This window comes from Rhinoderma darwinii, chromosome 12 (assembly GCF_050947455.1).
Source record: "Rhinoderma darwinii isolate aRhiDar2 chromosome 12, aRhiDar2.hap1, whole genome shotgun sequence".
Classification (NCBI taxonomy): Eukaryota; Metazoa; Chordata; class Amphibia; order Anura; family Rhinodermatidae; genus Rhinoderma; species Rhinoderma darwinii.
Genome location: NC_134698.1, coordinates 29,976,955 through 29,989,978, shown reverse-complemented (window position 1 = coordinate 29,989,978; position 13,024 = coordinate 29,976,955). Strand labels below are relative to the sequence as shown.

The following is a 13,024-nucleotide window of genomic DNA, read 5'->3' as shown; positions in this document are numbered from 1 at the left end:
AACTAGAGGAGGAGTTTTTATCAACCTGCGCAACTAAACCTCTAGCATATTTCCGGTACATTGATGACCTGCTGATAATCTGGACAGGCTCTGAACATGAACTGCTTTCTTTCCATAAAAACTTCAACAAGTTCCATCCTACCATCAAACTCACTCTCAACTACTCTACATCTCAAATACATTTCCTGGACATGACCATATACATGAGAGACAATACCAAACAAATAACAATCTACCATAAACCTACAGGCCGTCCAGCATATCTGAGATGGAACAGCTTCCATCCGAGACACATAAAGAAATCCATCATCTACAGCCAGGCTCTGCGCTACATACGAAACTGTTCAGACAGTGAAGACAGAAAACAACACCTGCTATCACTGAGGAATACATTCTTACAACAGGGATACCATCCAAGGATTATAGATGATCAGATCTACAGAGCAACAAGGATTCCAAGGAGCAATCTACTGGAGTACAAAAAGAAGGAAGACAACAGCAGGGTGCCCCTAGTGGTCATATACAACCCACAAATAAAAATCTTGAGCAAAATTGCTGCTGATCTCCAACCTGTATTCAACAAAGACAATAAACTGAAGGAAATATTCCCAGATTTACCACTCCTTGCATACAAACAGCCACCAAACCTAAGGAATCTCCTGGTCAGAAGTCCCTCTCACCACCATCAGAGACTGGCACTTTTCCTTGCAACAGTAGAAAATGCAAGACCTGTGCCAACATCTTATCATCAAACACCATCCAGATACCAAACACGCAGCAGGACTATAAAATCACTGGCACGTTCTCCTGTACATCCTCCAATGTAGTGTACATGATCCTGTGTACAAGGGGCATCAATAAAGGATCTACATTGGGGAAACAATACAAAAACTACAAACCAGGATGAATCTTCACAGACATACAATAAAACAGGAGGTGGATACACCCGTGGGAAAACACTTCTCTGGAACTGATCACAGTTTGGCAGATTTAAAAGTCCTAATACTAAAGAGTCATTTTAAAAACAACAGAGAGAGAAAAATTTGGGAATTCAAGATGATGATAAAATTCCAGTCATTGACACAAGGCCTCAATCTAACACCAGGATTTATGAGCCACTACATGGACACACGTCACATCCCCATCAGACTGACTTCAGATCCATTATCTCCTAAATCATCACCCCTATAACCTCAGTTTTATAGCCCAGGCTTATCTTAATGATGTATTACCTCATGTACTAATTGTCTTTGTGTAACATCTAAATGTTGTCCTTTTTTCTAAGTCATTCATTTGTAAACTGCCTGAAGAAGGAGCCTCTGTGCTCTGAAAGCTTCATATAGAACTTTTGTGGTTAGCCAATAAAGGTATCATACCTATTATACTTTTGTCTTTTTTGACACAAAGGTATTTAATATCGCATGTGGTTAATAGTTAAATTATATTTGGTAAAGTTATTGATTGCTTGGAAAATATTGACTTCATTAAGAGCAAATAGGAGGGATTTTTAATAAATGTCTTCTTGTTTTTAGGTTGTTCATGATTGTCGCTGGCTGGGTAATTTTTTATTCCATCAATACAGTGTGGTACTTACCAATGTCTTTGATACACAGGTATGTTTTGAAATACGAAGTACAAATTCTCAATACACTAAATATTCTCATTGATGTGTTTAATGATTAAATGACCAATATAAAGGTAAACTGTTTTTCTCAATATAATCGTATCGATTTATTTTTTTTAACGCCTTCCCGTCACAGCCAATTTTCAATTTTTTTCTTTTTTCTTTTCCTGTCAACATATGCATGAGGGTATGTTCACACACACTATTTACGGACGTAATTCGGGCGTCTTTGCCCCGAATTACGTCCGAAATAGCGGCTCAATAGCGTCGGCAAACATCTGCCCATTCATTAGAATGGGTCTTACGATGTTCTGTGCAGACGGTCATTTCTTTTACGCCCCGCTGTCAAAAGGCGGGGCGTAAAAAAGACGCCCGCGTCAAAGAAGTGCCTGTCACTTCTTCAGACGTAAATGGAGCCGTTTTCCATGGACTCCATCGAAAACCAGCTCCATTTAACGTCCGTAATTGACGCAGCAAAAAGCGCCTCAACATGCCATTACGGCTGAAATTACGGTGCTGAAAACAGCCCCGTAATTTCAGCCGTTACGGACGCTGCCGTGTGAACATACCCTTAGAGTTATTTTATTTTCGTAGGACAAGTTGTAGTTTTTAATTGCACCATTTAATGTATCATAGAATGTACTGGGAAACTTTTAAAAATTATTATGTGGGATAAATTTAAAGAACAACAGCCATTCCTGTAATGTTTTTGGGGTTTTGTTTTTATGGTGTTCGTGTAATGGTATAAATCACATTTTAACTTTACTCTGTTGGTTAATACGATTCCGACTATACCAAATTTATGAAGTTTTATTTTAGGATTTACTACTTTTACAAAATAAAAACAATTCTACTGCGAATCGCCGTTCACTTGAATGGGAGAAGGCTGTAATACTGTGAACCGGAGCAAGGAATGACAGAGCAACGGTGCTCACCGCTGTTCCTTCAAAACAGCTGATAGGCGGCTATGAAGCATCAGCTGTTTTGAAGGAACAGCGGCAAGCACCGCTGCTCCGTCGTTCCTTGCTCCTACTGTGAATCGCCCTCTAGTGGCGGTTCACAGTATTACAGCCTTCTCCTACTCAGTTGAATGGGAGAAGGCTGTAATACTGTGAACCGCCGCTACACGGCGATTCACAGTAAAAGCAAGGAATGAAGAAGCAGCGGCGTATTACTAACTTTCTTTTTTCTGTTTTCCAGGTTCCACTGGACCGTTTGGACTACGTCTTAGATTCGCTGGACTACTTCCATTATCTACTTTTTTTTCTTTTTTTTTTTTTAATAAAATGGTGAGAGAGTTGTGTGGGGGAGTTTTTATTTCAATAAAAAAAAAAATTTTCTTATGTTTCTGTGTTTTTTAATACTTTATTAGCGCCTTAGTAATAGCAGTTGTCTGTTTGACAACGTCCATTACTAAGTCGGGGCTTAGTGTTAGCAAGTAAGGGGGCTAGCACTAACCCCCCCATTATTACCCCGCCACCAGTGGTATCAGGAAGAGCCGTGTACGATACAGTACCCGACCATCTGTATTCATGGTCAGACACTGGGGTGGCAACAGGCTGGTATTATTAGGCTGGGAAGGGCCCTCCCCACCCTGGTAATGCTAGGCTGCAGGTGTTATATTGTTTTTTGTTGTTTATGAAAATGGGGGGACCACACGTCGTTTTTTGTTTTTTTCAAAATCAAGAAATAATTGACTAAAACTACGTGGGGTCCGGGTCATTTTTATAACCAGCCAGATACATTAAAACAGCCGCAGCCTAGTATTACCATGGTGGGAAGGGCCACTGTTTTTGGCCCTTTCAAGCCTAATGATACCAGCCTGCGGCCGCCCCGGTGCCCAACCTTTCTACAGATAGTCGGGTACTGGATCGTACCCGGCTCTTCCCGGTACCCCTAATGGCAGTGGGTATTGGGGTAATAATGGGGGGGCTAGCCTTTTTACTGGCTAACACTAAGCCCTGCCTTAGTAATGGAAATCGTCAAACAGACAACTGCCAAGGTGAAGGTGCTAATAAAGTATTTAAAAAAATAACTCCCTGTTCAGACAGAGCTTTCTGGCGCTTATTTTGATGCGGAAACCGCACCTGAATTGGCGCCATAAAACCCCCGAAATTGTCCCACATTGATTACAATGGGAGGCAGAGGCGTTTTTTTCCTGGGTGGCTTTTGACCGCTCATGGGGGGAAAAAAAACAGCGTTTCCTTTCTTGCGACTTCCGCCTCTGACCTCCCATTGAAGTCTTTTTTTGATCGTTTTCCGTAGCATTTTTTCCCATGGTCCCTGCATTAGCTTCAATGGCCGCGTGTGAAAAGTGCCTCAAAAATAGCGGGGGGAAAAGTGCAGACAGTTTAAAATCTGCTTCAAAGCTCCTGAAGGAATTCTGAGGCCGGTTTTTTTTTCTGCCTGCAAAAACTCTGTGTGGACAGGGCCTAAGGGTGCGGTTTTGCCACGTTTGTCACACACGGGCGAAAAGCATATTGAAAAACGCATGCATTTTTACCACAATTTTTTTTATGGGGTTTTCGGACGCGTGGTGAAAACGTGGCAAAATCGTACTGTGTGAATACACCCTAAGAAAATATTTTTTTTATTGAAATCAAACTCCCCCACACAAACCTTGTGAACTATTTATTTTTATTTTTTTTTAAAAAGTCGTAGATCATCGAAGCAGTCCAGCGTATCTACGACGTAGTCCAAACGGTCGAGCAGAACCTGCAAAACAAAACAAAAAAAGATAGTAATATGAAAAATAAAAATCTTCTCACCTACAGCGACTTCTGTCTCCTCCCTGCACCACAATATAAACTACAGGTCAATGAAAAATAATTCCCCTAGTGCATGTTCACACGCCGCTCAAAAAAAAAAATGATGTGTAGACATGTCAAATACACTAGTGTTTCTTGTGAAGCACCTTATAAAATCCAAGCGTTTTTCACGTGTTTTTTTTAATGCGTTTTCTGCGTGTTTTTTGTTGCGTAATTAGGACCCCCATTGACTATGGGAACATTTGCCATGTTTTACGTGCCAAAGAATTGACCCGACGCTTATTTTTTTCCGCAACGTGTTTTTGTTAAAACGCTTGTGTAAAAAAAGCGCATTGTATGTACGAACAGCGCGCTTTCCCGTAAATGTAAATGGGAAGCTTAAGTCAAGCGGTTTTTGATGTGTCTTTAAAGGGACTTTCTACACGTTTTGTGCACATGTTTTTTGGCACGAAATTATTACACCCATTTACTATAGGAACATTTTGCGCATTTTACGTGTCAAAGAATTGACCAGACGCTTTTTATTCTGCAATGCATTTTTTTAAAACGCTCACGTAAAATATTGTGTTGTATGTACATGGGAAGCTTAAAGAGAAGCTTTCACCTCCCCATACATCTGCAGCTGAGTGCAGCATGTAATGGGGAGGGCTGCACAAACTCTGGGGCACTTTAAAAAAAAAATCTACCTCCCTTCGTTATTTAGATATTGGTGCCGTTATATTTGGCGCCCGATATTTAAACATCCCCCTGAACAGTCAACGTGGCGTGTACTGTCAAGGGGGCGTGTTACTATGGCTTTGACACTGTCCAATCAGATCTGGACAGTGCCACAGCATGAGTGTGTGCGATTGCAGTCTTTTCACCCAAACAGGCCAGGGGGCGTGTCAGTGCTACTGACAGAGCTGTGGAGTGGAGAGCGTGCATGCGCGCTCTCATCTCGTCAGCTCTTGTGAGAGATCAGTCTTGTAATTTGTCTGCCGAACTGGCAAGGGGGCGTGTCACTTCTGTTATCTACATTACAGCGCCGATCAGATTGTGTAGGAGATAGGGCACTTATAATCTGGTGACAGAGCCTCTTTAATGAGCCTTTATAGCATCGAGGGGGCTAATTAATTAATGATTTATTAATATTCCATCTGTCCAATTAGTTCACAGGGGCAGAATTACCCCATTGTTGTAGTGCTGTTAGAGACATAAGGGAACTTTATTTTTCTGTTGATGGAGCTGTGTGAGTGCTTGTTTGTTTTTTTTGGGGTACAAGCTAATTTTTGGTCACATTTTGATGCCTTTTTTTGGGGGGAGGTAAGGTGACAAATAAGCAGCAATTCTGGCTGTTTATATTTTTATGGCAGTCTTTTTGTGGGTTCAATAATGGTATATTGCAATAGGTTTAATTTTTTACAGACACGGCGATACCAATTATGTTTAGTTTTTGTTTTTATATGACTTTGTTTTTTTTACTCTTAAAGGGGTATATTAGATGCTGACATTGTTCCTACGGCTGTCCTTTGAGACATCCTTATTTATTTAATATTGGAGATGCTCCAAAGAAGGCTCCAATTCACTCTGGTCATTGGGGTTCCCCTTTCAGAGTAGCTCGTCTAAGGACTTTTTCTTGCCCACGTTCTCTTTCACTTTGAATGTCTGGATCTGGATACCTCCTGGCAAAGCAGCTGGTTTCGCTTTTGGTAGACCTGGCAGTTTTCTCTTCTGGTTCAGACTGTCCCTTGTCTAGAGCCCTAGGTGACTTTTCACAATTCAATTTTCCTCTGCAGAAAAATGCACGGTGAGGATCCCCTAAATACTTGACATTTCTTGGCATTTTTTGGGTTCTCAGCTTGAACAGCTGATCCAACTTCAAAACGCTCTCATAGGTCTCCGCTTTCTTTTGTTTCTCTTGTTCCATTACTGGCCTAGAACTTCTACAAAGTTACTGATGACGGGAGCCCTCACTTGCCCCGTATGACTACAATGCCCAGAGGACCCAACTCTGCATGATGATCAGCCTTTACTCAAAACTGCTCAGGTTGTGGGCAGGCTCTTTAATCAGTCTTAGCCCAGATGCATGTACAAAGTAGTCCCTTCTGCTCTCTTGTCTGTTTTTTAAGTTCTGTAGGATTTGTCTGCCACCCCATCCTGCATCTAATGCTCCTCTATCTTTTTTTTACTTTTCGATGGAATCACTAAGGACAGTGATTCAGTTTTTCATCTGCAGGGGATATCAGATCTCCACATCTCTATATCTGGCTCTCCAACACATCCCTTCGACCTGTCATCTGCTCCTTGTGTCTCCACGATGAGTCTTGCCATGGTAATTGCAACCTTCTACTGGAATTTTTTCAGTCATACCATACCTGTAAGATACTCTGATGTAGTGCCCTCTTGTTCTGACATCAGGACTGCCTTTAAATCCTTCTAGTCATTCTTACTCCTTCCTCTAGATGTATTTGATACAGTGTCTTCCCAGGGTACTTACTCCATGGAAGACAAACTCACCCACTTTATCAGACATTTCTGTTCAACGGGCTTAATCCAATTTGGCTCGATCATGCTATTTTCTCTCTGGTAGTTTGTTGGTCACCCCAGTGGGAGCTCCCCTTTCCAACCAGTTCACAGGGCCACTGCTTTCCTGGTCTTTATTCTGGCGTCCATTCTCATCCAGTCTGACAATGTCTCTTTGGTCGCCTACTTGGTCCATTTAGGTAAATGCAACTTAACTGCATTGCCAAAGTAGCCAGGTTCTATTAAGAGCAGAGAGTCCCTTCCGGCTCTCTTACTGTCGCCTACATAACAGTAGGGTTTGCTGGATAGCGGTTTTCTTCAGCTGAGGACGTCCGGCAACAATCAGGTGGTTTCTTCATTTGCTGTCTTGTGCTGTGGATATTCTAGTCTTTTTCCTGGTTTCAGTCTTCCTAAGGTACATCTTCTCTCCTGGCTTGTTCAGGCAGATAAAGGCAGAAGATATATAATTTATCCTGGTGGCGCAGGACTCGTTTGTTGGCTGTGGTGCGACCACGTTATTTCCTTCCAAACTAACTTCCCAGGCGTCTGCTTTCCAGAGATGCTCTACTCTCCCGATCTTGTTTTCCACCAAGCTTGGGGCATTCTGTCTGATGACCTGTCCGGAGGTCTTGTAGTTTTCAGAATAAGTCTTCAAATCCTGCTGAAGACCTGCGTGTTCTTGCCCCACCTTATATTTTCCACAGGATGTGCTTCATTCGGTAGAGGAGTGACTCCTATTTCATCTTTTCTTTTTTTTTTCCTTGTAACGGATTTCGTCTTCCTCAGCATGATTTGGGGCTTTGCCTTAGTTTCTCGAAGAGGTTGCCCCTCTACTCCTTTTATTTTCTCCACACTATTCCTTGGGATGTCAACGTATTCCTTTAGCCTGGTGACCTTTGGTTGTGTTGTCTTTTACACCTGAAGTGTGTTGGTGTTGGCTTTAGTTTCCTGCCATTATCCTTATGCTTACCACCCTGGGCAATCTGTCTACACATCCAGATGTGATTCTTTTACTGGTCTGACTTCTTTTTCAGAAAGGCATCCAAGACTTCTATCCCCTCAGGGATCAATATGATTTTCTGCACTAATTAATATTCTAAAAGAAAGCTTCCATGTTTGACCTTCAGGTCATTCTACCATTTTGATTGGGGCCTCTGGTCAAGCTCGCCTTTAGGCCTCTGCTCCATAGAGGCGTTAGACCACTACCCAGTCACTCTTTCTCCTAGTGGCAGCAGCCTATACCCACGGTCTTGTGTCCCCTAATAAACTGTGTGAGAAATATTTTATAAGTATGCAATAAAAAAAGTCTAATTTTCTGAAGCTCATACATGTTTGAGATTAGGGCAGGTAGAGTTCATGCCACAGGCCATGTACAGGCAAGAGCAGGCAGCGATCCTAAGGCAGAGTCCGGAAACAGTCCGGATAAAAAAAAAAAATAGAGTACAACACACCTTCACAAATGCAGATAATGATCACGGCATCTAAGTGGTTTCAGTGGGAGTGGGCTCCCTCTCTCACCCCATTGGCACTCCCGCGACGTGATTGTTGGGTGCTGATGATTTCCATGGCAGCCGGGGGCCTAACAAAGGCCCCCAGGTCTGCCAGCAGTGTGGCAGGGCCTAATGGAATGCCTTTCAGTTTTACACTGACAGCCGTTAAACACTGAATACAGAAGTATTGCAGTTTATTTTAAGAGTTAATAAAAAAAGAATTAAAAATTTCCAATTTTCCCCATACAAACTGCTTTATTATTAAAAAAAAAATGAAAAAGCTGCACAAATGATATTGCCACATCCGTAAAGATCCGAACGCTATTTATTTTGCCCTACACCTTTTTTTTATTGCATTTTTTTAATGTACCCCAAAATGGTACCAATAAAAACAAGTCATGCCACAAAACGTAAGCCCTCATACAGCTACGTTGGCATAAAAATAAAAACCGTTGCGGCTCTTAGAATATGGCAATTCTAAAACTTCTATTTTTTTTTTGTAAGTATCTTATTGTGCAAAAGTAGTAAAACATTACAAACTATAGAAGTTTGGTATTTCCATAATAATAACGACCCACAGAATAAGGTTATGTTATTTGTAGGACTCGGTAAACGGTGTAAATCTAAGATGCAACAAAAAAAGGCATTTCAGGCTTTTTTCCATTACCCCAAAAACAAGGTAATAAAATGTAATCAATAAATTATGTTTCCCAAAATGGTGGCATTAAAAAAATACAACTCATCCTGCAAAAGACAAGCTCACACGGATATGTCTACTGAAAAATATGAAAACGTTTTGGCTTTTGAAATGTGACCATTTAAGTCACTTGGTATTAATGCCAAAAAGTAGGCTGGTCTCCAAATGGTTAATAGATTTACGTCCCTTATCTATGAGAGAGAGCAGTGAGTGCACGCAATTAAGGCACTATTACACCGGCCAATTTTGTCCGGTGCACCGATCAACGAGACCGCTCACAAGGAGCGAAGTATGGGGATGAGCTGTCGTTACTCCAATCACTCGTCCCCGTACACTATTATCATGTTGGCAGCGCATCTCGCTGTTTATATAGGGAGATGTGCTGCCGACAACGATATTTCCGTTTTTTAAAATACGATACGATCAGCAGATGAACGAGCATCTGCTGATCGCTGCCCTGTTTGCACAGGGCAATTATCGACGAGTGTTATATGAATGCTTGTCTGTCTGATTGCCCAGTGTAAAACCACTTTTAGGGTCTTTCGTCCTACAGGACTTAACATCTCTGTGCATTACATGGACAGCCAATTAATTTCAACAACCAATCTGTAATGCTTCTTTCTCCCTGTGGTGCACTGCAGGGGAAATGAATACTTGCTACTGTGTTCCCAGAAAGCAGAACACTCTGTGATTAACTTGTGTAACAAAACAGATTGTCCAAAGTGGACACCCTCTTAGTCTGGCCTTTTGGGCCTTCAGGACTATTTATTTATTTATTTTTTTCTTTTTTTTTATAACCACCTTTCAAGAGCCTTAACTTTTTATATTTTTTTTGTCGATGTAGCTGTCACTATCAGTGGGTATGTGGACCCACTAGGCCACACCACCGTAGCGGAGTAGCAGCTAGCCAAATAACAGTCTAGACAAAGAACTAGCACAAGAGTACCTGTAATAGTCCAGACAGTAGCAGAGGCTTAGGCACAGATGAAACTTGAAGGTAAATGACGCCATACGTGGCGGATGATATCAGGCGGGGCATATGACAGCAGGCGTGACAGGTGGCACAACTTGACTCCAACACTAGATAAGGCTCAGGAACGAACACAGCACAGGATACAGGTAGCAGGGCATGGGAACAGGATACAACTAAGGGACCATTTGCTAAGACTAACATGGGAATGCACAGCAACGCTTAGGCAAGGAGTGAAAGGGCAGGGGCCTTTTTATAGTCCAGGATGATCTGGGAATAAATAATTAAATCAGTGCACGCTGGCCCTTTAAGGCTGGGAACGAACGCGTGCGCCCGTGTGCGGAAACTACAGGGCAGAGCGGCTGGATGTACAGACGTCTCCGAGGAAGGAGACGTCGGCCACAGGAGAGAGGTTTGCGGTCTCAGCCGTCAGTACCCATATGTAACCTTGTAATTTTCAGGAACATATCAATTAAGTAACTTTTCATTCTTTTTTGTGGAGAATGGTAATAAAAATAGCAATTGAGATACTGTTTTTCAGGGGTTTTTTTATCCGCTGTTTACCGGGCGGTATATATATAGATATATATAGATATATTTATATTAAAACACAGCAAATCTGTGTGTGTGATAAATATTGTGTTATCTTCATTCATCCGTGTTACGTTTGTAGCAATATCTTATATGTACCTATTTTTTAGGTAGCTGATGTCTATCTATTCTCAATGGAAACTGGTGGCTTTCTCCCCAATAACACAAGTACAGTCATGGAATGTTTGACTCGATATCTCAACATGTCATCCTCACAAGTTTCTTTCCTAATGTACAAGCAATCATTAGTAAAGGTTAGTGTTTTTGAAAAGATGCAAAATTTGTTAAACTTTTATCCACGGTAATGAGCAGAATAATGTTGTCCTTCTCCCTGCATCCTTAGATCAACTAAGAATAACTTAACCAGGAACCTTAAAACATGAAATATTGATCTGTCTAAAACCCCTTTTGTCTAATGTAATTAAACACTAGAAAAAAATGTCTTGAAACATGAATTTATAGTAAAACTTAAGGAGTAGATACTGTATATATAAACAGAACACACCACAATGTCCTTCACCACATACTCTTAGTAGTTGTAAGTAACTTTTTTGGTTTTTAATCCTAATATTAAATGGACACTAACTTTTCAAACAACTCGGGCTGAAGTCAGCAGTAGGGCACCACAAGGATCGATGTTAGGACCAATTCTTTTTAATCTATTTATTAATGACCTTGTGGATGGGATTGATAGCAAGTTTTTGCTGACGATACAAAACTTTGAGGAATGCTTACAACTCAGCTTGACTATAAAATATTACATAAATACCTAGATAAGCTGGTAGCATGGTCAAAAACACGGCAGATACAATTTCATGTTGATAAATGTAATGTAATGCACCGTAATAGTAATTATGCATATACTGTATATTAAATGGAATACAATTGGGGATAACAGAACAACATAAGGACATGGGTATTTTGGTAACAAATAAGCTTTGCAGCAGTACTCCATGTCAAACAGCAGCTGTAAAAGCAAATAGAATTTTAGGGTGTATAAAAGGAGAGATAAAAAAAACTGTGATTCAAATGTACTATTATAACTCTTTAAATCCCTTGTAAGGCCACATCTTGAATAAGGAATTCAGTTTTGGGCTCCAAATTGTAAAATGGATAGGTTATTAAATGAGATGGAAGGTGTCCCTTACAATGAAAGACTAGATAAATTGGGCTTGTTCAGCTTGGAAAAAGACATCTTAGAGGTAATCTTATTAACATGCATAAAGTATATGTGTGGTCAATACAGAGAACTAGAACATAATCTGTTCTTTCCGAGGACTCCACAAAGGACATGGGGACATTCATTGCATGTGGAAGAAATACGTTTGAGACATCAATATAGGAAAGAGTTATTTACAGTTAGAGTAGTCAAACTATGGAATGCCCTACCCCAAGAGTTAGTAATGGCAGATACTAAGTCAGCATGTAAAAAAAGGCTAGATGTTTATTTTGTAGAACAACTTGTGTGCTTAGGGTCGTTGTCTTGCTGCATGATCCACGTTCTCTTGAGATTCAGCTCACAGGCAGATGTCCTGACATTTTCTTTTTAGAATTTGCCGGTGTAATTCAGAATTCATTGTTCCATCAATAATGGCAAGCTGGCCTGGCCCAGATGCAGCAAAATAGGCCCAAATCACGATATTATCACAACCGTGTTTCACAGATGGTCTGAGGTTCTAATGCTGGAATGCAGGGTTTTCCTTTCTCCAAACAGAACGCTTCCTATTTAAACCAAAAAGCTTGATTTTTGTCTCCTCTCTCCACAAAACATTATTCCAATAGCTTTCTGGCTTGTCCAGGTGCTCTTAAGCAAACAGGAGACAGGTAGCAATGTTCTTTTTGGAGAGCAGCAACTTTCTCCTTGCATTTCGGCCATGCACACCATTGTTTTTCAGTGTCCTCCTTATGGTGGACACATGAAGATTAGCTAATGTGAGAAAGGCCTTTAGTTGCTTAGGGGTTACCGTGGGTTCCTTTGTGGCCTCGCGGACTATTATACTTCTTGCTCTTGGCGTGATCTTTGTTGGTCGACCATTCCTGAGGAGAGTAATAATGGTCTTGAATTTGACTCCTTTTGTACATAATTTCTCAGACTGCGGATTAGTGGAGTCGAAACTATTTAGAGATGGTTTTGTAACCTTTTCCAGCCTGATAAGCGTCAACAACTCTTCTTTTGAGGTCCTCAAATGTGTTTTGTTCGTGCAATGATACACTTCCACAAACACATGCTGTGAAGATCAGACTTGGATATAGATATATATATATATGTGTGTGTAGGTAGAGATAAGCAGCACTCTGCAACAGATTCCAACACGTAATGGGTGCAAGCAGGTAATCCAGATCCGTGGATTATAAAACATAAACGAAAGAAATCCCACAGCA

The 13,024-nt window shown here is 41.0% G+C and overlaps 1 protein-coding gene across 6 annotated transcripts in view; it reads left to right on the top strand.

The window, feature by feature from the left end:
* Positions 1–13,024, top strand: part of EXD1 (exonuclease 3'-5' domain containing 1) — a 175,018-nt gene that overhangs the window by 147,744 nt on the left and 14,250 nt on the right. For all 6 annotated transcript variants that reach the window (XM_075844892.1, XM_075844895.1, XM_075844890.1 and 3 more), the window contains 2 exons: positions 1,533–1,613; positions 10,753–10,896. In XM_075844892.1, the coding sequence (XP_075701007.1) occupies positions 1,533–1,613; positions 10,753–10,896 (225 nt within the window). The remainder of the gene's footprint in view (positions 1–1,532; positions 1,614–10,752; positions 10,897–13,024) is intronic.